Genomic DNA, 26,448 nt, shown 5'->3' with positions numbered 1-26,448 from the left:
AGTGATTTGCTTGAAACAAAGCGCTTCCTGCAGAAGCTGGGCACAGCAGCATGAAGCTCTCTGGCTGCAACCTGGTGTGAGCACATGGTGCTGGATGGAGAACAGCTCTGTGTGCCCACATGGGGATTCAAGTGATGAGGGGGTCACCCCAGCTCCACACTCCAAGACAACAAGCTCTGCTGGTGCGGTATGGCACGGAGATGCCCAGCTGTGCTCCAACCTTCCCACCCTGCAATGGCTGTGGGGCTGCCTAGAGCAGCTCACATTTGCTGAGTTGGAGGATGCCATCGATTTAGACCTGCAAATGAACACCACGAAGAATGAACGCTGGTGTTCGTGTTCATCGATGGCTGCTCAGAGCCTTCATTGGGATGCTTCCAAGCACATTAGAGATACATCTATCTGGCATGTAATTAACTCCAAATGAGATCAGCAGTGAACACATAATGATGGTTCCTCTGAGTTATTACGTCCATAAGCAGCAGGTAAGCAGTTGTTGAGATACCACTGGCCAGTCAGTCAACCATGCACCACACCAGCTGACGTGGCAGACAGGCAGAAACAACCATGGGGCAAAGGGCCACTAATGAGAGGCAGTTAATGAGGGTGGGGTCCCCAGGCTGCAGCCAGCTGCATTCCTGCTCCATCAGCTTTGGCTGCAGCAATTCTTCCCCTGCAAACACAGTGATATTTGGTGGCTTCTCCAAGGGGTGACTTTCTCAGCTGGAAATGGTTTTTGTTGGGCTGGGGGCAACCTGACTGTCCTCTGGTGAGCTGCCAGCTCCATCCGGATGGCACCCCATATATCTCAACAGGGTTAAAAAATCCTATAGAAAAATCCTGTGCCTAGAAGCTGGCTATCAGCAAACCAACAGAAAACGTGCCTTTGTTTTTGTGCCTTCCCACTCCCCGTGTTTTTTTTATGCTTCCAGGCTGATGTGAAGCTGTTATTGCTGCTGAGATTTTGCTCAGGAGGGCACCAATAAGGGAGTAATTGCACTCAGCCTCCAGTTTGCTTTTGCATGAAAGAATGAGAAGGAAAGCAGAGCCAAAGCTGGGGAGCAGAGTGGAGGATGGCACAGTTAATAGCCAGAGTCCTGAGGATGGGGGTATGGGCAGGGACAGGCTGTGTCTGATACCCTGCAGCTCTGCCTACTCTGATAAAAATCACGCATTTCACAGATATTGCTTTTTTTAAATTGAAGCTTAATAATAATAATAATAATAATAATAATAAAATATCAGTTGGTTTTGGCTGCTTTATCCCCTTATTGGGATTATTTAAATCAAAAGCAGAACCAGGGGGCAGGCTCCCACTGTAAATGCAATGGCCCAATGCCAGGCAGCTCCACGCTGCTGCGGGTGGCCACAGAGGCAGCGGGGAGCTGGGGATAGGGCCGCCCTGCTGGGACCCCATATCCTACCCCACCACTGCCCCAGTGCCATTTTGGAGTAGAAGAGCACCAAGCTGAACCCTGGGCTGTTGCAAGCAGCGAGAGCTCAGGGTAAACATCCTCCTGCCTGGGGAACACTGTGAGCACCAGCATTTGCCTTCTACAAAAGGTGCTGTGACTATTTAGGAACTACAGGGTCTGAACAGAGCGTGGCACAGGAGCTGGGGCACGGGGCTGCTGGTGCAGTGTGGATGCTGTGCGGGGCTGTCTGCAGCTCGCTCTTATTGCTATAGCTACGGGCAATTTTCTGTGTTCAAGTTTTGCAAAACCATATTAAGAAAAATCTCGCCCTGGCGCTGCTGGCTCTCCTCCAGGCTGGAAATTGCATTCCCCTGCTTGAAATTCCTCCCGGAGTTTCAGATGGAGAATGTACAACTTCACTTTCCATCTTGAGCTGCTGTCACACATTTTAATAACAGGGGCTGTGCTACACCCCAGAGGTGGCCGCGTGCCAGCGAACCCGTTGGAGCGGTTGCGGTGAAGGTTTGGATGGTGGTGAAGGCACTGAATGAGCAGAGGAGCTCCAGCCACACTCCTGGCTCCATGCAGCCATGCAGCCCTTCCCAAACCCCACTGCACTGTTGGGATGAGGATGGAGCCTGCAGGTTAATTTCAGTGCCCATGGTGATGGGCTTTCTGTGTCTCCTTCAATGCAATGGGAAACTCCAACTCTTGGATTGGATCCATTTGCTGCACTGCAGCGCCTGCAGTCCTGGTTAGAAAGAGACACAGTTCTTTCTTCCTCCTTCTTCCTCACACTCACATCCATCCAAGCAGAGAGAGCCTGGCCCCAGCAAGCTCTGAGCTCAAGAAGAGCCACCTCAGGTTTCTCCCTTTATGCACTGCCTCTCCCTGCAGTGAAGATGGGGGCAGAACCCTCCGTGCTATTACCTTGAGATTGCAATGGGGTGGTTTTTACTGGGACCCTGGTGAGGTGACTGGGACAGAGACCCTGGTGGGTACTCCCAAGGAGATGCACTCTGTCTCCTTGGCTGGCTTGTACAGGGCTTTAAAGCTTTAGGGTTGAGCATTGGGCTGCTCCTCCAGTGAGCATGGCTGCCTGCAGGACTCAGCCATCCCCATACAGAGTGGTACCCACATCCCTGTGCATAGAGACCTACATCCCTGCACATAGGGACCTGCATCCCTGTGCACAGGTTTGAATTTGCCTCCCTGCTCCTCCCCTGGCTGCGGGTGCTGGCTCGCCCCTCTCCAAACCCCCTTTCATGGTTTGCTCTTTGAACCCAAGGAGCTGTGCCGTATTTGTAAAACACACCGCCATAATCAGGGAAACAGCCTTCCTAATTGGATTGGAACGGCTCGGAGTAATTGGCTGTTTGGGAGCAGCCGTTTCGAATCAAGCTGTGTGCTCTTTAATAAGTTTACTCGCCTTTATCAGCTGGGCGAACTCCGCGGCGGAGGTGACCTGTTAAATGATCTCCTGTGTTGCTAAAGCGTTTTTTATCCCCACTGATCCCTTGAGCAATTTTCTTTCTTTCTTTGTAATAACAGACTTCAGGAGACCCACGGCGGCTCATGCCTGTGTCCTGCACAGCCAGGGGAGCTCTGGGAAAGGGGCTGGGGGAATGCTCAGGGCATTATTGAGTCCTATCCTGCTCAGGGGTGAGCATTTGGGATGGGAAAGAAGGATGGGTGAGGGGAGCAGTGAGTTCAAGCAGAACCATGATGGTGTTTCTCTATGTGGACCTTGCTGGAATTCAACTGCTTGAGCCCAAGGGCTTCAAGAGAGGTTGTAATAAAGGGAAAACGAGGTGAGAGGTTCTGCAGGGGAACCCAGTGCCTCCTCCCTCCAGGGCTGAGCTACCTCTGGGTGCTGCCATGGGCTGGGGCTGCCCAACACCCCCAGACACAGAAGGGGGATCCCTCTGGTGCTTTCTTTTTCCCTCTGTTGCCCACCTTCTAGCTCTGCGCATCACCAGTGTGGTAGAAGCTCATGGATTCATCTCACTTCTTCCTGATGGACTTCTGCTAAAAACTCCTTTGGCCACATATCTTCCCCTGCACAATGGCAGTGCCCCTCCCCTCCCCGAGACCCTGTGTCCCCCTGGCCTTGGGGAGCAATGCTTCCCCTTCCCATAGCACAGACATCCATCTGCAGGACTCTAAAACCCTCTGCCCCAAGCAGAGGTGGAAGCAGTGATGATGCAGTGAGCGCGGCGTCGGCCCTCACATCTCATCCATCAGGGTCGGAAGAGCGGAGGCTCCTTCCACATCCGCAACAGCGTCTGCACGCCGCTCCCCGCAGCCCATCCATAACACCAGTGTCAGCCCTGGAAACTTTCATCTGCCTCCTCCAGGGCAGCTCTGAGGCTCCTGGACCCTGCGAGCCCCTGGGGGACAGCTGCAGGCCCCCACTCAAGGTGTACAGGGGGCACTGAACACAGAACATCAGAGCTGCCCATTTTAGAACAGCATTTTTTTTGGCTGAAGGTGGAAATTACGATCCCTAGACCCACTCCTGATGGCAACAAGACCCCTAAACCTCCCACCGCTCTTTTCATCCGGTCCCGTGCTGCAGTGAGAGACAGAGCAGAGCTTGGCAGCAGCACCAAGAGGCAGCCCCAAAATACAGCCCCAAAATACAGCCCCAAAATACAGCCCTGCAAAGCAGCACCAGCCCCACGGGATCCTCCTGGCATGAGGATGACGAGTGTGGGTGATGCACTCGCCCTGCTGCCTTTCCTGAGCCTCCCTGGCTGTGTGCAGACAGAAGTTTGTCAGCACGGATATATTCCTGCCAAACGTTCCCATTTTGACAAATTGGCATTTTCCAACAACAACAACTTTCCCCCCCCCCAGCCCAAACACGGGCCTGGAACTGTTCCCACCAGCTCTCGCCCGGAGTGAAACAGTTCCTCTCTCTAATCACTTGCGTAAACTCAACAAGAGCTGGCAAGTGCCGCGTGGATTTTGGATGCGTTTTTATTTATCAAACTGCTCCCGATAACAGATTCACTTCCTCGTCATCATCTTCCCTTCGTGTTTTTCCCTGGGGAACCTTTGGGCTGTGAACCGGGATGGTTCTCCGCTGCGCTCTGGTCTTTATTTCCTCGTGTTGAAAAGCGGCTGTGCAGGATGGGATGGGATGGGATGGGATGGGATGGGATGGGATGGGATGGGATGAGCCTCCTGCGTGCACAGCCACGAGAGGGCACAAAGCCCCTCCTGCAGCCGTGTCACCATGTCACCATGCAGCCGTGCCACTGAGTAGCAGTGCCTCCACAGTCACTATCCAGTGCATCACTGCTGCCATGCAGCCACGTCATCGTGCAGCTGTGCCACACCATGCAGCCATACCACTGTACAGCAGTGCCCCTGTGTTAGTGGGCAGCTCTGTTACCATTCAACACTGTCAGCATGCAGCCAGGCCACTGTGCAGCAGTGCCACCACCTCACTGGGCAGCTTCATTACCATGCAATATTGTCACCATGCAGCCATGCCACAATGCAGCCAGGCCATCCTGCAACTGTGTCATTGTGCTATCATGCAGCCATGCAACTGTGCCATCAATAAAGTGTGCATTCAGGTGTCTGTGCCACTGTGCCACTGTCACCTGTGTCACCACACAGCTGTGTCACCATGCAGAAGCATCAGTGCTGCGGCGTTTGCACATCTCTGCACTCAGGTTGTCATCTCCCCCTCCCCGCAATGCTCCATCTCTTGGAAGACTCAGCAAATTCAATTAAAATAAGAGCTAATTATATTAATAGGTTAATTAAGACACCGCTGATTTCAGACAGGGCTGGAAGGAAGCCTCAGTGTTTCGAGTCGTGTGGTGATGTGGATGCACTGAGCATCCCCACGGAGCCCTCAGGACAATGGGACACAGCCCCACGAGCACCCCCGGGTTGGGACCTTTGTACCATGGCTGCTGCAGCACCGAGTGGGATTTATGCAGCCCCCTGATGCAGACAGGTGCTGTGCTGCTTTTGGGGTAGGGGTTTGCTTGGCTGTTGCTGGGTCCCCCCCCGATCATTTCAGGCACACGTTTGGAGGTGCAGTGCCCGAACTGCCGCTTTGGGGCGGTGTATTTCGGAGGGTGCAGGAGAATCCCACCCCTAAAGGGGAAATACACACATGAGCCACGTTTCCACACTCACACCGGGAGCCCGCTCAACCTAATTAGCACAGCCGGCTGCTAATTGCGTGGCTGCGTGGCACGGGACGTGCCGGTTATTTAGGGCTGGACCGCCCCACCCCCCTCATCTCCCCCACCTCTCCGACTGCTGCGCTGTTCTAAATGTTCGAAAGGATAAAAAAGAAGAAAAAAAATAAAATAGCGGCCGATGAACCAACGCTCCCCCCAGGGCTCCCCCCGCCCGAGGGGGCTGTCCCGTGCCCCGGGATGCCGCGGGGCCGCCCCACGAGTGAGCTCCGTCCCCGGGCCGGTTCGCCCCACGCGTGCCCGCCCCCCTCCGCCCGCGGGTGGAAGCGGGGGCGGCGCGCAGGGAGGGCCGGGCCGGGCCGGGCCGGGCCGGGGGGGCGCGGGGAGGGGTCGGGCCGGGGGTGCGGAGCGGAGCGGGGCTCGGCGGCGGGGCCGGTGCTGGGGCCGGGCGGGATGCGCTGCCCGACGGGGCGGCGGCGGGGGGCTGCGCGGGGAGCGGCCCCCGATGGGATGTAGCGGGCGGCTGCTGGGACCCGTCGGGGGACGGCGCGCCTCGCTGCTCCTCACCATGATCCTGTTCTTCACCTACTTCTTCTACTGCCTGCCCGGGCCCTGCGAACCGCTGCCGCCCGCCCTGCTGCTGCCGCCGCCCGCTGCGCTCCCCGACGGCGCGGCTCCGACGGCAGCGGGGGACGCGAGCCCGGCGTTGGGCGGCGGCAGCCGGCGATTCCCGCAAGCCATCATCGTGGGCGTGAAGAAGGGCGGGACGCGGGCGCTGCTGGAGTTCCTGCGGGTTCACCCCGGGGTGCGCGCGGTGGGCGCTGAGCCGCATTTCTTCGACAGGTGCTACGAGAAGGGGCTGCGCTGGTACAGGTAACGCCGGGAAGCGGCCGGTCGCGGTTCGTTACTTGTCATGCTGGGGTTTTCCCGTATCCAACTGCAGAGCTACGGGAGGTGCGGACAGCGATGTCCCCGGTGCGGCGGCATCGTCTCCGAGCCCCGCACGGCGCAGGTTGCGGGTCCGGGCGCTGCGCTGGAGCCGCTGTCCGGTATCTTCAGGTCCCGATGTCCCCGCGGGCAGGTGGCAGAGAACCGAGAGCAGATTTTGTTTTATTAATTGCTCAGGTTTTGCGATTGTAACCTTTAACATTTGGTTCTCAGCTGTACCGAGATTTCCTCCTCTCAACTTCCTTTAGGGAATATACGGTCAGGGGGGATATATTGGGGGATCTATTTTATTCTCGGTGGCTTATGTGAGTAACGGCAGCACTGACCACAGCCTGCAGGAGAATTCTGATGGGGTTTTTTGCTGGGCCTTAGAAAGGAGAACCAGCAGAGGAAGGGAAAGAGAGAAGGAGCATCACTGGAGTTCCCCATGTGCAGTGCCATGAGGTCAGAACTGTATGGACTGGGGGGAGTCGTTCAGTTCTGAGGGTTTCAATGGATCAGAGCTTTGTGAGCGATAAAGTGATCGGAAGAGCAGCTACTGTGCATGTGTTGTCCATTAGCAGCCCAAATTGTGGCCAACTGCACCGTGGCCGGGCCAAACCCACACACTGAGCCCCTCGAAGGCAGCAAAAATCCACTCCGGTGTTTTGAAGGGAGTCCAAACTCACAGATTTATAAAGCGCTGCGGTGTTGGCTCAAACCATCTGCAATTAATAAAAGGAGCTGCTCTCCTTGTCTGTCCTCCCTGTTGTGGGCTCCCCAAACCCCACGGGAGCTCTTTTCCTTAACGTTTCTTTATGTACTGGAGGAGGTGGCAGCGCGGTGACTTTAGCCAACATCAGAACCTGTGAAAATCAGCGTGTTGAACGGAAAGTGTGATTTTTAGTGGGAATTTTACCCGCAGAGTTTCAGCTCTGTGAGACCACATCTGGATTGTAAAGTTCTTGCCGTAACGTGCCTTCAAACGCAGTAAGTAGCGCGCTTATTTTTATGGCGGTATTAATATCAGTGTGGTTTATTGGCTCCCTCCTTGTTCCGAACGTATCTCTAGAAATGATAATGACCATAACGAATCTTTTGGGGGGCAGGGGTTGCAAGATAGAGCTCTCTTGGCAGAATGGGAGCTTAATGACTGCAAGTGTGTAATTAAAGCGGGGAAGATGGAGCGCTCTTGTATTGCCGGTGAGACGGCTGTGGGGTGGACTGCAGGGAGAGCAGCATGGCTGCATCTCAGTTTTAGGCTGCATCTCAGTTTTAGGCTGCAGCAGTCAGTGCTCTGATTGCCTGCAAGGAGCCCAACCCAGTGTTGTGTGCATGGTTCTATGTCTGGCTATGGGCAGTTTGGATAAATGGAGCAGGGAAGCGTGCAGCGCGCTGGGAAGAAGTCGCATCCTTCCTGTCGGGGGGTGAAGGGGGGAAAATGAGATGTTTTGCTTTAACTCCACACAGAGCACGAGTGTTTTCAATCACATCACAACCATTTCTCGTCGTTTCCTCTTCCCCCCACCTCTCTTGTTTGGTCTTCTTGCGAGTTTTTGCTCTGCTGAGGGTTGTTTTTTTTCCCCCTTGAAAGCCAGACAGAGCTCAGTGCTGAAAGCCGGGGTGTGTTTGGGTGGAGGAAAATAGGAGTTGGACAGCAGCTCAGGTTTTTCCGATGAGTATCTCAAAGTGGTGTAAACATTTCTCAAATATTTGAATGTGCTGGGAAACCAAAATTACACCAAGTGCTTCTCGTGCCAAGAGATTTGGCCTGGAGGCACCTGTGGGTCTTTGCTTGTCTCAACTCAGTGCAAGGAGAGAAGAAAATGGGGGGGAAAAAAACCCCTCACAAATATCACTACAGATTGTTTTTCTTTGGCAGTTTAATCCCGTAGGGATTTAGTTGCTCTGGAAGGAGCATCTTCAGTGAGCACTGAGTGCTTCGATAACGTCGGCTGCTGATTTAAGCCATTTATTCTCACCGGAGCATTTTCCTTTCATTTGAAATAGCTCAACGTTCCTTTAAAATCATTTTCTTAAGCAGTTCTTTTTGCTCTTATAAAGAAACCTTTGGTAAAAGCGACGCACATCCCATGGAATTCCTGGAGTTGCTGTAGGTTTCACTAATTACAGGAAGGTTAAACACCTTCTCCAGGCTGCAGCATAAATTACCTAATGGATAATCCGAGCATGACATGAAATTGTATCCCAAAGCAAAATGCAATGTAATTTTTCTTGGTGCTCAGTGCTGCTGTTAGGGTGGGTGAACCCCAATGGAAAGGGAAAAGGGATGGCGGTGTCTGCTCTTCTGCCGGCTCCGTGCAGCCCTCGTCCGTCTTTTCACTGAGTGGGAATGTGAGTGAAGGCAGAAGTGATAAATCCACCCATGTGAGCACTGCAAACAGTCGGCAAACACTCAGTCTCATGTGAACAGCAATCATTGGTGCTGTGGAGCATCCTGGAGCCCAAACTGTGGGGCTGAGCTGCAGGGTTCGGTGCTGTTCTGCCTCTTGCTGGGCTGTGGGCCTGCATGCTGTGGAGGGAGAGGCCCCTCCATGTGCTTTGTTTGCACTGCTGGGAGTGTATGTGCGTGTGTGTGTGCACCCATGGGCCATGCTTTGCCCCTTGAATCTGATAATGGGATTTCTCAAGGCAGACTTCATCTCAGGACCTCACAGCCTTTGGGTTGCAGTGAAGGGATGTGGCTCCAGCACGACTGCTTTGACTTCTGCTGTGAGTGCTGTTGGCAGTTGAGAAGTGGAGCTCAGGAGATGTTTTGAGGGGGTGTTTGTGCATGTTATGCTATAGACTGCCTTGATCCATCTGTACAACCATAAGCACATCCCTTTGGCTCCATGCTCAGAGCCCGTCTGGGCTGTGCCATTCCCGGATGCCTTTTAGAAGCCCATAGGTGGTGGGGGACAAGGGGACTTTGCTAGGAATCAGGTAGCAATGCAGAAGAGTGGTTTGGGGACATGACTTCTCCTTTATGACATGGCCAGTCTGCCCTGTGCTGTGCTGCATTTCAGTGCTCAGAGCCGCCCTTGGTTGCCTCTGTGCATCTCAGCTCTCCTTGGGTTTGCTGCTCTGATTCAGCGATCTCTCATTTCCGTCTGTAGCTTTCGTTACCAGCATAGAACCTTCCTGCATCACCTTCCCCTTTGTGTTTAAAAGTACAGAGGAAAAACACAGGAAAAAGCATTTATCTTCTAACAGTATTTGAGTTTTATATTGTATGGGTGTAACTTTAAATGCGATAGCAGACAGAAAAATGTGTTTGCATGCTGCTGGGGCAATGTTTCAACCCTGTGTGTGTGCACTCCTCGTGGTACACACAGAGCTGGGGCTGCTGCTTCACGTGGGATTAAAAATAGTTTTTATGGCCATGAGGAGGAATCAACATTTGAAAACACTTAGAGCTGCTGGGAGGCTGCGTTGCACCTGGGACCTGCCCTATGTTGGCTGCTCTGTCCCCATCCCTGCTCCCACCAGTGCCTGCTGAAGCCCCACAAGTGCTGTTCTGACCCTTTGCAGTGCTACAGCTGCCACGTCCCCGTGGTGCTGCACAGATTGGATCAGAGGGAATGTTGGGGCTGTAATGGTGTTGGATGTGGTGTTTGGATGGAGGCTGTGAGCCGTGGAGCAGAACGGGCCCCGCTCCTCCCGATGGAGGAATTCTTTCTCTGTTGCTGTCTCTGTTCACTAAATGGTGGTGTTATCTGCCCGCTGTGCAGTGGGGTGTGCAGAAGTAACAGGAGTTTCTAAAGGGCTGAAAGTATGTTGGTGCTGCTGTCCCAGACTGCTTGTATAAATACACCTAGAAAGCCTGGAGCTGCTTTAAAAATGAGTCTTGTATGAATCAGTACCATTGAAAGTGCTCCATTCGTGCCCTTCTTGTGCTCCCTGGTTCCTCTTTTGCAGGCTCGGGGACTGGAAATTCAGGTGTAGGAACACAGAGAATCACAAAAGCCCTCTCAGTTCCTCACCCCATCCCGCCATGGCCTCCAGCCACATCCCTCAGTGCCACATCTCCGTGGTTCTCAAACACCTCCAGGGACAGCGGCCCCACCACCTCCATGGGCAGCAGTTCCAGTGCCCGGCTGCTCTTTCAGAGTAAAAATTGAACCTAATATACAACCTGAACCTCCCCTGGCACTGATAAAGGCAATGAATGGGAACAGGTGTCTGGATACTGAATAACAGAGCTCAGCATCAAGCACCTTGTGTTGTGTTGCACTGAGACCAGCTCAGCACTACGGGTGCTTCTTAAAGGCATTCTGTCCTATTTTTTTGGCCTGGGGTTATTTTCAGATGAAGATAGTAGCAGAAGGTGGAAAAGGCCAATGGGTTCAGGGTGCTTTCATGCAAGGAGAGACCATTACTTAGAGGTGTTCAAAGCTTATTTATAAAACAGTAATTACCGTCCCCGGAGATGGAAGTGGGCAGCTCGCATCGGGTCGAGGAGGGAGTTACAATGGTTAATTGGCAAATATGCTTAAAAGCTTCTTCCTGACCTTTTAAAAAACTTTTTAGTGACACGGGCTCCGGTCGAGATTGAAAACCTGCCTAATGAAAGGCCAGCTCTAATACCAGGACTTAGCTCCAAATGGCTTTTCAAAGGGCTTTGGAAATCCGCCTGCTTACAAAGCTGCTGCGGATGCTGCTGCTCCCGATCCCACAGTGAGGGCTGGGTGGGGATGGGGGCAGCGGGGCTATATGGGGTACAGTGCCCAGTGCCATGGGTGGGAGCCTGGGCAGCCTGAGCTGGTGGGGAGGCAGCCAGCCCACAGCAGAGGTTGGAACCAGAAGGGCTTTAAGGTCCCATCCAACCTAACCATGTTGTGATGGTCCTATGAGCAGTTGTTCACGTTTTGTCCAGGTCCTCACCAAAAAAGAAAGAAAAATCACAGCAGCTGATTTAATTTGGCCTCTTTCTCCCTGCTGGTGGAGGCAGCTCGCAGATCACAGGGCTCTAAGTGTCTTCAGAATTATTCATGCATCTCTTAAGTGAGTCGCTCTTGATCTGAAGAGTTGTTTGAAATGCAAATAGTGAATATTGCAGTCAATCAGGGCCGCTGCTGTCACTGGGGCACAGGCAGCGTGCCCAGTCTGAGCGTGCACATAAGGCTGTGAATGTCTGAGTCCACAGGGCACTGTTTGTAGAGTAATGGCTGTGCTGGAAACCTGGGCTCTGCCACCTGTGAGATGCTATAGAGCCACAGAACGCATTCATCACATGCTCTGATCAATGCTGTCCGTGCTTGAAATGCAGAGCAAAATGTTTGCACTTGGCTTCTTGTGAGCAATTGCACAAAACTCTTGCTGCTGGGCTCTTAGTGGAGGGATTTTGCCATCGCAGCATGCCCTGCATGAAGCATTGTGGCCAAGGAAGGGCCCATCAGGGAGCAAACTGTGCTGCTCCCATAGCATTGCAGCGTGAGGGATGTTGGCCATCGGAAGAGCTGTAAGTTTTAACACGTGCATTGATTACAAGCAGCTGAGAATTACATTAATACAGTCACTTGTCAGTGAGGTCTTATTAGTAATCTCCGTTCATTAGGCTGGGGAGCATAGGGACGTGACCTTGCTGAGCGTCCTTGCTGGGGAAGGGCTGACTGCTCTGCCACTGATTTATGGCTCGGCCCCTGAGCAGCGTGTGGCTGTGTGTCTGCACTGACACCACTGTGCACTTAGGGCTGCCCAGGAGAGTTTGTGTTGGAGAATTTGGGATCTTGTACCCTTTGGGCTGTTCCAGCTGGTGAATTGGCAGCTGCCATCAGTGGGCACTGCACAGGAGGCAGCGGGCGCTGATGGATGGGAGCACACAGGGAATGTGATGAGTCCTGTCCCCAGGGCTGGAGCTTGGCTCTGCCTTCTGCTTGTGTGTGTGGTGCTGGGGCAGCACACCTCCCAGCTGCTCCAGAGCTGCTGGCATCCCACAGCACAGGCCCGGGGGAGCAGGACCCACCGCTCTTGGTGCAGGTCCAATGCAGCCTATAAAGCAAAATGCAACCCAGCAAGACGGTGGCTGGCTGGAAGCTGGGGCAGTTCCCTTTCCTTGCTCTAACTGAGGGCAGTGCTGCTGCTGTGATGCCAGGTGCCCCTTCTTTCTGCTTTGTGCACCAGTGTGACAAGGCTGAAATGCCGTGCATCCCATTGGGCTGCACCCCAGAGTGCTGAGGTCAGGAGCACATCCCCTGCTGCTGGTGTTTGTTGATGGCTGCTGAGACCCCAGCAGTGCAGCTGGGTGCTACCAGTGCCACCCCTCAAGTGACAGCTCTGTGGGTCTGCTGCATGATTGGCAGCAGCTGGGAGTAGGGGGGACATGGTTATTCTTCACCAAGAGCACAGGCTGCTTTTATATTGCAGAAAATCATGTTCCTAAGCCACGAGGAATAATGTCAAGGGGCCACTGCCAAGTATTTGGAGCTTGGAGTTGAGGTTCTGTTGAGGGAAGGGATCGTCTGTCTCTGTGAAAGCCTGTTTGGGGCAGAGAGGGGGCTGGATGTCCCCCCAGTGATGTCACAGCCCCAGCATGACAACCTGCACCTGCTGAGAAGCGGGTGTGCGTGGTGCAGAGCAGCCAACACCACTGGCTGGGTGGTTGTTCTGGGTCCGTGCTGAGCTCTGTTAGGGTCTGCAGATGAGGTTCAGCCTTTTTTTATTGAGGGAATGTGTGAAGAGAGGTTTGAGAAGCAGCACCCTGCATCAGCAGGACATTGGAAATGCGGATCTGGTTGTGCGTGCAGTATGTTGGATGAAGGACTGTGGGATGGGGCTTTGTCAGGACTGCCCTGTTCCCATCGGCCCAGTTACGAGTCAGAGAGAGAAAGACAGCTCTGTTGGGTCCAATCCTATCTGCACTAAACATTCATATTCCTCTGTGTCAAACTGTGAGAGCCTGATGCATTTATGGACTGGACCAGGGCAGAGTTGTGCACTTGTACAGTCTCTCCTTTTCTGTGGGGTTTGGGGAGGACTTTAAGGCTGAGGGTCTCACATGCTGCATTCCCCAAAGCGTTATGAGGGACTGAGCAGAACAACTTTAAAGGCCAAGGAAAACTGTTGCCACTTCAAAACCAGTCTGGGAATTGATGCCAGGACTCCAACAGACCAATGCTCCTTTATTCTCCTGTTAATTAATTCCTTTGCCTCCAGTGAATTTCCATCTTTTATTTCTGCGGCAATCAAAGGGCTATGAGCATTGCAGCTCACATTAGGAACAGACCCATCTGACCTTTTTTCATCTCCCCATATCAGTTATGTGTCTCTTCCTCGCGCTGCCACGCTGCATCTGAAGCACATATGCCAGGAGTTGGCTGGGAGGAGATGTGGGGCACGCACACCCCATGGCTGGAGCTGGCTCCCAGCAGCTCTGTATGGCACCGGAGGGTCCAAATAAAGCTCATTCACGTGCACAAATGAGCAATTGCATGGTCACCTGAGAAGTGCCTGATGATTTATGGTGTTATTAAAAGGTGATGGGAAGAGGAGAAAAGAAGTGCAACATCTGCATGGAAACCCCCGGCGCTGACCCTCACACCCCAGATACCAACATATTAAATATCCCAACAGGCGTTTAAGCTTGCAGATGGCTTTGACAGAGATCTCTGCACATCTGGTAACACTTGGCCTGATACCCAAGGCCCCGGACAGTGTGTAATTAAATATAATTTACTCCTGGCCCTGCTGGGGACTCGAGGAGCGCAGTTCCTGCTGAAGGGCAGTCTCTGGAGGAGCCTTGTGGAAGGGGAATATGCAGCCAGGGTGGTGTGGGGTGTCCCCTGAGGATGTGTTGGTGGAGGGCACCCAGCCCACAGCAGGGGGTGCTGGGGGGGTCCCTTCCAACCCAATTGTTCTGTGATCTTTTTGCTGGAGAGGGAATAGCTGTGACTGTGGGTCCCAGCAGCCTGCATGGCTTTGCTGCCCTGGATGGGCTGCTGGGTCTGCTGTTGCCCTCTGAAGGCTGAGGAATTGCAGTGCTGTGCTCCTGGCTCTGGTAATGGGAGCCTGTGCTGCTGGGCATCCTTGCTTTGGTACAAGTGTGTTGGGGTCACCTGAAAGAGAACACGATGGGATTTTCTTCACAGACTTTGGTCCTGTACCTTCCTACTGGGAGATCTCTGCTCCCAGACCAGCAGTACTGCTGGTGTCAGGATGATGCTGCTTTCCATCAGTGGGGTTCCCAATTCAAAATGGCACCTCAGCTCACCGGGGCTGCCTTGTTGTGTGCAAACACTGATTTTAGGTACAAATGGGAGAAATCCATTGGGGAAGTGGCTGTAATGGGCACGTTCACTTGTTGGGAGCCTGTGCTGTATGGAACTTAGCAAGCTGCAAAGGGGCAGAAAGGAGGATGCATGTGTTTGCAGAGAGCAGGGGAGAGCTGGCGGCTGTGGGGATAAAAGCAACACATGTCTGATTGAATAAATGGAGAAATGCAGGCCAGATGGCTGGGAATGAGAAGAACCATTTAATAGTTTCTGAACTCCTTGCTCTCTGGAGCAAGATTACGGGCACTTGCGATCTTTTCCTCTCGGCTCAATTTGCCTCCTGTGTTGGCTGCATTACTTCTGGCTTCACGCGGAGCTCTTCATATTGCTCGTGACCTTCAGAGAACCAGGACTCCTAAGATTTCCCTTCCAGCTCTAAGGATTCGATGATTCTAAGACCGCGAGGTGCCATAATAAGATGGGAAATGCTGAGTGTGCAGCATTGAGCCCAGGAGCAGAAATAAGGAGCTGTGCAGGGATAGGAGTGGTGCTGGGGACAGGAGGGGACTCAATGCATCCCCATAAGGTGTTCCTTCTCATAATGCCGTGCTCACTTTGTACCTGAAAACTGATTTCAGCCCCCCAGAACAGCACTGTGCTGCTCCCATTGCAGATGGGAAAAATTGGCTTCTTTGGGGGGATCTGTGTTAAAAATAATAACAGTAAAGTCGTAGCATCCCATGCGGATAAAGGCAGGCAGGAGTAAAACCTGCAGTGTTTGGGATCGCTTCTTTTTTCCTCACACGATGGGAGGGAGGAAAACAAATTGCGTATAAAGTCTGTTTCAAAATGAACAAATTTGAGTTAATTCTTTCCCTCCGAGCACAGCTCCATTCAGCATTTAGAAGTCAGGGGATTTGGGGATCCGGAGAGAGCGGCGATGCTTTTTGGTGCTGTGTACAAACGGGCTGTAGGGCTTCGGAAGCTGTTTCTGATTAGTATCTTTTCTTTTGACAACTTTTTCTTTTCTTGAAAAGAAAGGAAAGGGGTTTTCTGTAACACGGTTGGACTGGAGATGGAGGGAAAATCTGTTTAAAATATGCAGGGACCTGAAAGAAAATCTTGAGTGAATAATAAGTTTAACTGACCTTAAAATATCCCATTGCCGTGAGGGATTTGAGAGTAACACTTCAAATGGATTTTTGATGAGGGCTCTCCGGGCTGTGGGGAATTGAGTGTTTTACCCGACGTGTTCTCCGGTCTGAATTTTCATGCTAACTGGGAAAAGCCGAGCTGAAATGCCTAAAGAAGGTTTTGTCCTGTTTTGTTTTCCTTTAGAGCTACTGACACACAGGGAAAAGCCGTTCGCTGTATAAGCTGACTCTTCAGATTTGTATTTCTTTTACCCAGTGCTAAGTTCAGGATGGGTCCTGATGCTGAGCCCTCAGGACATCACAGGGCTGGGCATCTCCTGGTGCTGGTCACCCAAACCCAGCTCTGTGCATGGGGATGCTGCCCCAGTCCTTCAGCAGCATCCTCCTGTTCATGTCCCTCTGTCCATCCCACTCTCTGTAACCTTGTGGGGCTTTGGCTCCGTGTGTCCTTGGTTCTACGCAGCCCCAGGCTGTGCATCCCACACTGATGAAGGGATGGAGCTGTTCATCTTGCTGCAGGCTCCCACCCACCACCACCTGGGTATGGCAGGGTCTGGCTCAGGGGTCAGTACCGGGGCTGGTCCTGTGGAATATCTGTATTGATGATCTAGATGAGGGGATTGAGTGCACTCTCAGTAAGCGTGCAGATGACACCAAATTGAGGGGAAGTGTTGATCAGCCTGAGGACAGGGAGGCCCTACAGATGGATCTGGGTAGCATCAGTGGGCTGAGGCCAATGAGATGAGCTTGAACAAAGGCAATTGCCAGGTCCTGTGCTTTGGTCAGCATAACCACAGACATGGGGCAGAGTGCCTGAGAGCTGTGTAGTGGTAAAGCCTGAAGTCTGTCTTGGGTGTGCATGATGGCACGTCATAACATGGAAGCAGAGAATGCAGCCTTGGGATTCCTGCTGCACTGGAGCTTCTCTCTTCCCAAAGCTTTCTGGGTTGGGAAGAAAAGCCTTTCTTTATGCTATGCCCAGGGGTGAGGCTGTTCTGCTCCATCCCTTCTTGTCATGGAGATGTGCAAACTTCCTGGGTCTGATCCTTGTTCTCCATTCAATCAGGCTGGAATGGGGCGGTGGGATCAGAGGGTTCTGGGGGAAGCCCAGCAGACAGCCGGGCGGGCAGGCAGACAGACCGTGTGATTGCTTAAGCCACATTTCCTTAGGAAGCCAGGCTAAAAATAATAAAAATCCAGTCATTTCCCACAAACAGCTCTGGTAGCCACAAACTGATGCTTTTCCAGTGCAGAAATGCTTTGTAGGAGAATTCCCAGTGGTTCCCAGTGACAGGAGGACGTAGGGCTGCTGCTGTGGGGCTGATGGAGCCCCCAGATCCCAGCCTGGGGGCAGCCCATAGGACTGCAGGTGGTTCAGGCTTGGGGGGATGAGGGGCAGAGCTGGATAACCCCTCCTATCTCTGATCAAAATCATTATGGTCCCTTTATGGTCCCAAGAGAGAAACAGCTCTTGGCAGCCAAGCGCGTGCTCTGCCCACGTCCTGCTGCTCGACAGAGGATTTCCTGCAGCTGGGGAGCAGCTGGAGCTGAGCGCCAGGTGAGAGGGTGTCCAATGCAGCCACCCCGGGCTGCCTCTAAGGGGGTCTCTGAGGCTTCTCCCTGGAGGAAGCAGTTGTAAGCACACAGGGGAGATGAGGTTGCTCTTGCTGCAGGGTTCTATGGGGTGCTGTGGGTACGGGGGGCACAGAGCCATCCCCACGTCACTGCTGCACTTAGGGACGAAGCTTGCCTGCACTCTGTGCCAGGAAATAGGGCTTTTTCTGATAGTAAAAAAGGGCTAAATTTGTTTCCCATCTTCCCCCAGGCTGTATTACAAATTTGACACAGATGGGGATTTTCTTTTTTTTTTTTTTTGGTTGGAAAATCGGATACATTTTCCATCTCCACAAGAGCTTTTCCATGGCAGTGTGACAGTGTGCTGCCTGAGAACAACCCTGAGCTGCTCGTGCTGGAGTTTTGTCACTAACCGAGGCAGGGAAGGAAGCAGCTCCCGCAGCCTGAGCTGTTGTAAGCCCAGCACGGGTGTTACAGGCTTTGCAGAGCTGGGGTCCAGCTGTGTGCAGGGACAATGGCTGTGTGGGGAGGGGTGAGCTCTGATCTTGCCTTGTTGAACTCCAAAATCAGGGTCAGAAGCTCCAGCCTGCAGCACTGATGCCCTTGTAACGAATGGAGAGGATGCAGCTGACAGGTGATTGCTTGAGGTATTAGCGTTGCTGGGGCATGGGTCACACAGGCATGGGGCTGCTGTCCTCTGCATCCTATACACCCCTGTCCCCCATAAACCCCAGTCCCCGTACATCGCTGTCCCTCACATCCCTGTCCCTGCAGCAATAAGATGGAGGTCTAAGGTGGCAAGCACAATGAAGTTTAAGAGAGGCCCTAGTTCCCAACTCGGCAGGGGATGCTCAAACTAGACAAGCATGGGAACTGAGGAGACGGATCAATTGCGGATGCCAATGTCAATGAGCATCACCTTCCCAGATACCTTTGTGACACTGGCCAAGAGAGGTGGAAGCTGTCACAGGGAAATTTCATGATGGATCCCAATGGCTCTGCTGCAGCTCTCAGGTCTGGCTGCAGTCCATGGGTGAGAACTGATGGATGCTTTCTTAGGTAGAAAGGAGGACAGTTCTGGGTGCATTTCAGAAGGGCTCATGGTTAGCTTGAACTTGTAGCTTTGAGCAGTGCTTAGTTTTTTGGGGTTTTTTTGCCTCTCTCACTCTACCCTCTATGTTATAAACTAAATAAAGGCGGCTTTGTCCCTTAGGCCAACCAGATTTTCTGCACCAGATTAGCTATCCCACCTCTGGACCCCACTCATGTTTCACAGAGTGGTTTCACTCTGAGGAAGAGAACATCCGACCGCGCTGCCTCACTGCTCCCTGATAAGGGGGATGCAGATAAAGGGGGGATACAGATTAAGGGGATGCAGGTAGCAGGGGTGGATAACAGGGGCAGATAACAGGGGTGCAGTGGCTGTTTCCGTCTGTATCAGACCACAGGGTCACATAGTCAGTCTGAAATGTGTTCATTGTGTTCTAACATTGACTTGGTGATTTCAGAGAACAGTTTGAGTTGGAAAGGACCTCTAAAGGAAGTCTGGTCCCACTCCCTGCACTGAGCAGGGACACCCACAGCTCCATCAGTGCTCAGAGCCTCGACCAGCCTGGCTGTGGGTGTCTGTGGGGATGGGGCACTGCCACCTCTCTGTGCACCCTGAGGGCCTCACTGCCCCTAGAATAAACTCCTACTTCTATCCATCCTTCTCAGTGCCCACCTGAGGCTGTGTGGTGCTGTGCAGCCCCATGCTGAGATCAAATAAACATGAAGGCAAAGCGCATTGATTCACAGCTCTGGGGACTTTTCCCAGTGCCTCGTCAGCATCTGCGGATCAAACCAAGCAGCTGGAGGCACAGCAGCCACTTGAGGGGTCTCTCTCTGGCACACACATGTGAATTCTTCCTTTCTTCCTCCCTCTTGCACTCCCACACCTGTGGCAGCATTGGGACCAGGTCCCTGCAATGCTGTGGGATGGATTTTATGGGCTTCCTTTCACCTGCTCAGGAGCCCCGTTTTGGCAGAAATTCCCATTTCTGCTGAAGATTTCCTGGCAGGAGCTGGAGCAGGAGCAGGCTTCATGTAGGAGACAGGAGCCTTGCAACCTTAAGGCTGAGAAAAACAAGGTTTGGGTTTTTTGTATTTACTTCCCGTGTTCTTCTCATACTGTGTGAGAAGCCAAGAAGGGTCAGCTCAGTGCTGCAAGAGGGTGTTTAGTCAAAAAAATACTATAGATATATTTTTTTGTTTGCAGTTGTAGATGTCAGGCGTCCTCTGTGGCCACAAAAGATGGGATACATGGTTTGGGGAGAGCACTTTTAAGCAGCTGATTCTGCTGCAAGGTGCAGCAATCTGCTGGATTACCCTCTGCTCTGGTGGCAGCAAGATTTACTGCTGTGCAAAGATTACCAGCCCTGCTGCAGGCAGCAGGTTTCTTCCTTCTCTGCTGTCAAAGGAAGGAAGCTTTTCATTGAACTCCTGCTGCTCGTGTCCAAAGCGGTGCTTCCCCACTCTCAGAACTCCGAGGGGAAAAAAAGTAATGCAGGCAGTGCCCTGTTTTACCCCATCTCTTCCCACAAGGCTGATCTCAGCCTGGTGAGTGCTTGCATGTGGCCACGCTCGGGTCTGGTGCTGAGCACCTGATGGTATTGGTGCTGCATTGAGCTCAGCGCTGGGATAACACCATGCAAGATGGGGGAAAGCCCACGGCTGAGCTCTGTGCTCCCCGTCCTTGGAAGGAAACTGAGTGAGAGCATCATTTTGTGCCGTTAGTGAGTTTGCAGAACCTTCAGTCGTGCCCCAAACTGGAGCGCGTGGAGGGTTTGGTTTTGTTATATTTCATTCCCCTGCAATGGAGGAGGGCTGCAGCGGGGCCGGGCAGCCTAACCCCTTTAATTGTGTGCAATGAAGGCTGACAGCGGCGAGGCTCAGCCTTTAAAAGGGGTACTGAACCTTTAATTCCTGAATAAATCATCTCCAGTCTGTTGCTCCTTCATCTGCAAGCTGTTTGGGCGCGGGGCTGTATTCACTGTGGGAAGGGTCATTTGGAGATCAGAGCCCTCGGCTGACCCGCGTGGCAGGCAGGACACCTGCTGCAGGCCGTCCCTGCGCCCCGGGCTGGGAATCAAAGGGGCACTGGGGAGCAGCAGCCAAGCAGGGCTCTAATTGCTGTGCTTCATTACAGACGGATGGCAAAGCTGTGTCCTGCCCAGGCTGCTTAGACCCTTCTTGGCACCAGTGCTACCTGCCTGATCTTTCTTTTTTTGAGGATTCATGGTACAGTTTCTTTTCTCAGCTGTAAATCTGGGCTCAGCTGCTCTTATGCCAATGTCCAATCAAAGAGCATCTTTGCTCATTGAACATAAAACACTGCGCCAACAGCACTGCAAGCTCTTGAAGTTCCGGACTTACTCCTCTGTATGTGTGTGTGCAGGCTGGTGTGTGTGTTCCAGGGCACCCATGCAGCACCCCTGCACTGAGCAGCCCCTTTCTCTAGCACTGTGTTCCTACTGGCTCTGCTTTCTGCCCTCCATAATGGTATGAGTTGGGTGGATTCATCAGTAACCCTTTGGCCTTAATGATCCCATTGGAATAACCATGGAAGATCACCACAATCACTCACAAACCTTCAGGACCCTGAGCTGCCCATAACTGAGATCTCTGGCCATAAACGTGAGCGTGGGCTTGAAGCAAATGATGCGGGGGCTGCAGCTGTGCCGTGGTGATGGGGAGCATCCCTTTTCTTTGCTAGCCATTAGGATTTGGGGCACACAGAGGGCTGGGAGGCTCTGTAGACTACAAGAAAGACTTTGGTTCCCAAAATGATTTCCAAATGGCACGGTTCTTATCGGGGATGAATAACCGGGTGTCGGGTGACGCGTAAAAGCAGCCACTTCATTAGAAATGCTAATACTGCCTCCAGCTTCTCCCCTTTCCATCACTCCACATCCCCTAGAATATGATGCTCAATAGGTTGGGAAGCCAAACCCTACATTCCCCAGCTACTGGCCCTGCACTGAGCCCCTCATGGTGCCTGGCCCGGGTGAAGCCCCTGCAGAGACCTCATCCCAGGGCTGGGAGAGAGGTCTGCAGGCACTGCGGATGCTGGGGGCTGCTCCCTGCAGCTGGGAGCAGGGCAAACCTCCAGGCTGCTTCATGTATCAAACTGTAATTATGTGCAAAGGGCGTGAGGGTGCAAAGGAGCATTAATAAATTATCTCCCTTGTTGTTAATTGACATGGCTTTGGTCGCTGAGCTGAGGGCTTGGCTCCCCTTCCAGGCACATCCTGGCCTTGTTACCACCTCCATTACCATATTCAGGTTTCCCTGCTTAAAGCCAATTAGCTCATGGCTGGGTCTGATTGGGAAGCTGTGGCCTCATTTGCACATTTTTGAATCAGTGAAAGAATCAAAAAATAATGGAGCGGGCAGGGAGGGAAAGCGCCGCGGGGCTCAGTGTGCACTGAGGGTGATGAGGGACGAAGGGGACGGCGTGGGGATGGCACAATAATGAGCAGCCAAAGAGACCACGGCCCTAATTTGCTCCCGGGCGGTTTGCTGGGGTTCAACAGATGCTCCAGGAGGAGGGGATGGAGGGGACGGGGGTTGTGGTTTTCTGCTTGTGTCCCCCACCCCACTTTGGGCACAGAGTGTCTGTCTCCATCCGTGCCTTTAGCCATGGTGCTGCTGCAGCTCTGCACTCAGGGATACACGGTTGGGTCTGTATCCAATGTCCTATCCCTTCACTGCCTTCTGGCCTCGTTCCCTAGCAGAGGTGCTGCTATCTCCGCTATCTGAAAGTATTCCTCTCCGGTTCCAGTTTAACAACTTCATAGCTGTTGCTGCTGCCACAAAGGCCTCCTTGTCCCCGGGGGTGAGATAAGCCTTGGTGCGATTCATATGTAGATCCGGGTGGTACCAGAGAGGAGAAATCTGCTGAGATCTGCCCCAGCCCTTTCCCTTCTCTGGTTCCAAACTGTTTTACATCTGCACAAAAAGGTCCTGGCCCCCATTGAGCCTTGGGGCTGTCACTGTGCCATCAGGGAGATTTGGTGTCACCGTGCCGGACGCAGCTCTGTGCCCACACTGGGATGGGAATGTGACACCATTCTGCGGGTCTTGCTGGGTTAGTCCTGAAATCACCATTCCCCTTTGTGGCTGAGGGTCTTGAAAGCATCTTTGGTGCTGCTTCAAGCTCCCAGCCACGTCAGAAATCCCCGTGCCTTTCACTTGCTTTTCTCCCTGGCTTATGTCATTTTTTAATAACAATTATAACAGGGTTGTTTTAACCCCTTTTCCAGGTGTGGCGGGTGACAATACAGAACCTGGTTTGTCTGCTCCCATCACCAACACTGTGTATTATCAGGTCCGGGGCTGTTGTGCATGTTCCTGGCACAGGCTGGGCCCTGGGAGGGCATCACCCGTGGGAGCTCTGGGCTGGAGCCTCCCTTATCACCATGCAGGCGCATCCGTTGTGTTACACTCAGCCCATCCCTGGGATGGATTCTCCTCCATCTCCAGCAAACCCATTGCAGAGCCCAGGAATCCTGAACCAATTAACCCTGCTTTTTGAAGTCTGCTCTGATTACCTGCCCGCTCTGACTGTTAATCTGTGTTTAAAGCAGCTTTCTCCGTTTTTATCGGGGTTGTAATTCATTGTGCCTCGCTACCTCAATGGAGGAGGTAATTAGTCATCATGAGGGCCCCTGGGAGCACAGCTTTAATCTGCCATTTCCCACTGCCTATAGGAGGGTGGGCCTGGAGGTGTCCAGCTGCACTAAGACACAGCTCCAAGGGCACAGTTCTGACTGGAGACCCTCAGTAACTGATCATTCATGTGGTGCAGTGGGAGCTGGGCTGGATGGGGGATACTCACAGCTCTCCATCCTCTCTGCACTGTGTTCCTGCTGCTGCCAACCTGTGAGCAGTTCCACGTGTTGATCATCCCCATGTAGGAAATCCCATTGCCAATGCCTCTTAGGCGGCAGTCATTGCAGAATTCAGCAAAAACTGAAATTTATCAGCTTAAAATCCGACCTTCTGGGCATGCGGTCCCTCTTGAAATATGAATTACTCAAAGGCTGCTGGGTGCTCCCTTGTCACAATGTCATTTGAGGTGCTCAGGAACCCTGGATGGTGGCACCTGGGGAGATGATCAGTGGGCATCATGGGGGTGGGTTGGACTTGGTGACCTTAGACATCTTTTCCAACATTAATGATTCTGTGATTCTATGACGTGTACCTGTGGGCAGTGCTTGGCATACTCTGTGTACTCTTAAGGTCAGTAAGAATTCACTATAAATTCAATTAAAGTTTCCAGTGCTTTTGCTGAGGTGGAGCATAACAGGTTCCTTTCTTTCTGGTTTAAGTCAGATCTGGAGGCGGAGGGGGAGTTATCAGTAATTAACTGGAGTAATTCAGGGGGAAGTCTTTGGGAGTTAATGGAAATACAAAATAAAACAATTGTCTTGTGAGGAACTGGGAACCTGTGGGATGGAACTGAGTGGAAGGTGGGTGTTGCACAGCTGTTGGTTGCTGCCTTAACATGGACCTTTACTAAAATTTGACTTTAATGACATTTTTGGTTAAACATAAGAGAGTGTGGCTGGCTCTAATTGCAGCTGGGACTGCTCCTGCATGTGTGCAACCATGGATGGCAGGATGTGTGTGGGCTTTGGCAGTTCTGGGTGTCAGTCACCCCACAGACAGGGGATAAAGCAGCTTTTGGATGATACTTCCATGCAAGTGTGTCGAGCTGAGAAATGGCATCATGGCGTTGGCTTTGGGATGCATTTGGGGTTAGAAATATCAGAGATGTGGCAACTTGCTGTCAGGAATCCCTCCGTTCAGCTGTGCCAGCTGTGCCTGCCCCTGCTGATGGGGCTGGGGATAAGAAGTGGCTCTGTGAGTGCCGTCACTGTCCAAACAAAGCCAACAAAATGCAGCCACAAGTGGCTTTGCCTCTCATTAGGGGGAGGGAGTAATGTGGGGCCCAGTGTTGCTCACAAATGCTTTTAATAAAGTGTTCTTTCCTGCGTCCAGAGGAAAAAACCCCAAACCTCAAGCCTTTTCCCATTACATAAGGAACAGATGCTGCTGGGCAGAGCCCTGGCGTGCCGACAGCATGGCCAGGACTGAGCCATTAGTGTCCTCAGGGCAGTGCTGGTCCCAGTGTGCCCACAGGACATCATCTCATGACTCCTGGCCATGGTTGGTATTCAGGACTGGGTAGCTCAATGTCAGGACATGGATGTGGGTGTGCTGGAGACATGCCAGCACCCACACAGTGCACACCGTGTTGGTTTCCATCTATAAAATAGCACGCACCTGCGGGGTTTGCACTCTGCTAGGAATTATGCTGGGTGGGAGCAATGACTGTGTTCCTGTGTCTGTGTGTGTAGGTGGACACATAGTTCTTGTGGATGGTGGGGCACCATGCCCCAGTCCCTTCCCAACCCAATCCCAGCTCTCTCAGCCTAAAGGGTGACATGCCTGGGTAATTTCTCCAGTAATTAATGCCTCATTAAAGTACACAGGGGAACAATCTCGGTAGTGAGTTTTACACAGCATAATGCCTGGGTGCTGAGAGGTTTCCTGCCCATTTATTTTTTAAAGGAAACTTTTTCTGGCCTTAACTGCTAGCTCTCTGGAGGCAGAGGAGGTTGAATGGGCACCTGCATTGTGGTTGGGTTGGGTTTGAAGGGAGAGATTCCTGTCCCTGTGACCAGGGCTGGGGACTGTGGCTGTGCCAGGCTCTGAGAAGGCAAGGCAAAGATCGGTGGGGTACGATAAGGTCACATCCACCAGCCCTGACCGTGTTGCATTCTCTCCCCAGGAGCTTGATGCCACGGACATTAGAGGGGCAGATTACCATGGAGAAGACCCCCAGCTACTTTGTCACCAAGGAGGCTCCGCGGCGCATCTACAACATGTCACGGGACACCAAGCTGATCGTGGTGGTGCGCAACCCCGTCACCCGCGCCATCTCAGACTACACACAGACACTCTCCAAAAACCCCACCATCCCCAGCTTCCAGGACTTGGCCTTCAAAAACGTCAGCACGGGACTGATCGACACAAGCTGGAGTGCAGTCAGGATCGGGATCTACGCCAAGCACCTGGACAACTGGCTGCAGTATTTCCCCCTCTCCAAATTCCTCTTTGTCAGTGGGGAGAGGCTGGTCAGTGACCCGGCTGGGGAGATGGGCCGTGTTCAGGACTTCCTGGGTCTCAAGAGGGTGGTGACAGACAAACATTTCTATTTCAACCAGACAAAGGGCTTTCCCTGCCTAAAGAAGCCGGAGGGTAGCAGCAAACCCCGCTGCCTGGGCAAGTCCAAAGGGCGGCCGCACCCCAAGATCGAGGGGCAGGTGGTGCAGCGCCTGCAGGAGTTCTACAGACCCTTCAACATGAAGTTTTACCAGATGACGGGGCAGGACTTTGGCTGGGACTGACAGGGGCCACCAGCAGCCTCCTCCCTCTGTTCTAATTTATATTGGACCTTTTCCGGCAAGAAACGGACCCTTCCGGAGTAGAGAGAAATATTTAAGAAATAAAACCACAGATGACTCCTCCCTCCCCTTCCTCCCCCTACCAGATTAAATATTCTTCCATATAAATCTTGCTGATCTGTATTAACTGTAGCCGTGCTGGTGACAAGTGAACGGGTGTGAATGCGTGTGATCCAACATGAGTGCTGGGAGGCAGCCTAGCCCCGTGATGCCAATGCTGGGTTTGCATTTGGGCAAATGACTGCACTGGGGGCAGGCATTGGCTGCAGCTGGCCAGGCAGCAAACCCAAAGCATGGGGTGTTTTGTGCAGGCTGGGAATTGTCTGAAGGAATTTCCTCATTAAGAAAAAAACAATTGATGGTGGTGGTTTGGAATAAGTGCCAGATCTGGGGATAGGGAGAAAGGGCTGCATATCACATACCTTCCTGTGTTCTTTGAGTAACCCAGATGATGAAGCAAGGGCATTTCTCACCCTTTGGATAGA

General features: G+C 52.7%; 1 protein-coding gene across 1 annotated transcript; it reads left to right on the top strand.

Annotated features, from left to right (window-relative positions):
- The first annotated feature begins 6,035 nt into the window (after window positions 1-6,035).
- On the top strand, window positions 6,036-26,086 carry HS3ST6 (heparan sulfate-glucosamine 3-sulfotransferase 6). The gene is made up of 2 exons (XM_015877026.2): window positions 6,036-6,454; window positions 25,288-26,086. Exons 1-2 carry the CDS (start codon window positions 6,087-6,089, stop codon window positions 25,904-25,906), a joined length of 987 nt encoding a protein of 328 aa, XP_015732512.1. The 5' UTR covers window positions 6,036-6,086; the 3' UTR covers window positions 25,907-26,086.
- Window positions 26,087-26,448: the final 362 nt, after the last annotated feature.

Source organism: Coturnix japonica, chromosome 14, assembly GCF_001577835.2.
Source record: "Coturnix japonica isolate 7356 chromosome 14, Coturnix japonica 2.1, whole genome shotgun sequence".
In the NCBI taxonomy this organism is placed as follows: Eukaryota; Metazoa; Chordata; class Aves; order Galliformes; family Phasianidae; genus Coturnix; species Coturnix japonica.
This window is presented reverse-complemented; position numbering and strand designations above follow the sequence as displayed.

What these genes read in the sequence shown, in the direction of transcription:
- HS3ST6 (XM_015877026.2), top strand. Translation starts at nt 6,087, where the DNA reads ATGGGATGTAGCGGGCGGCTGCTGGGACCCGTCGGGGGACGGCGCGCC. An exon ending in AAGGGGCTGCGCTGGTACAG is followed by an intron (nt 6,455 to 25,287) that starts GTAACGCCGGGA and finishes TTCTCTCCCCAG; the next exon opens with GAGCTTGATGCCACGGACAT.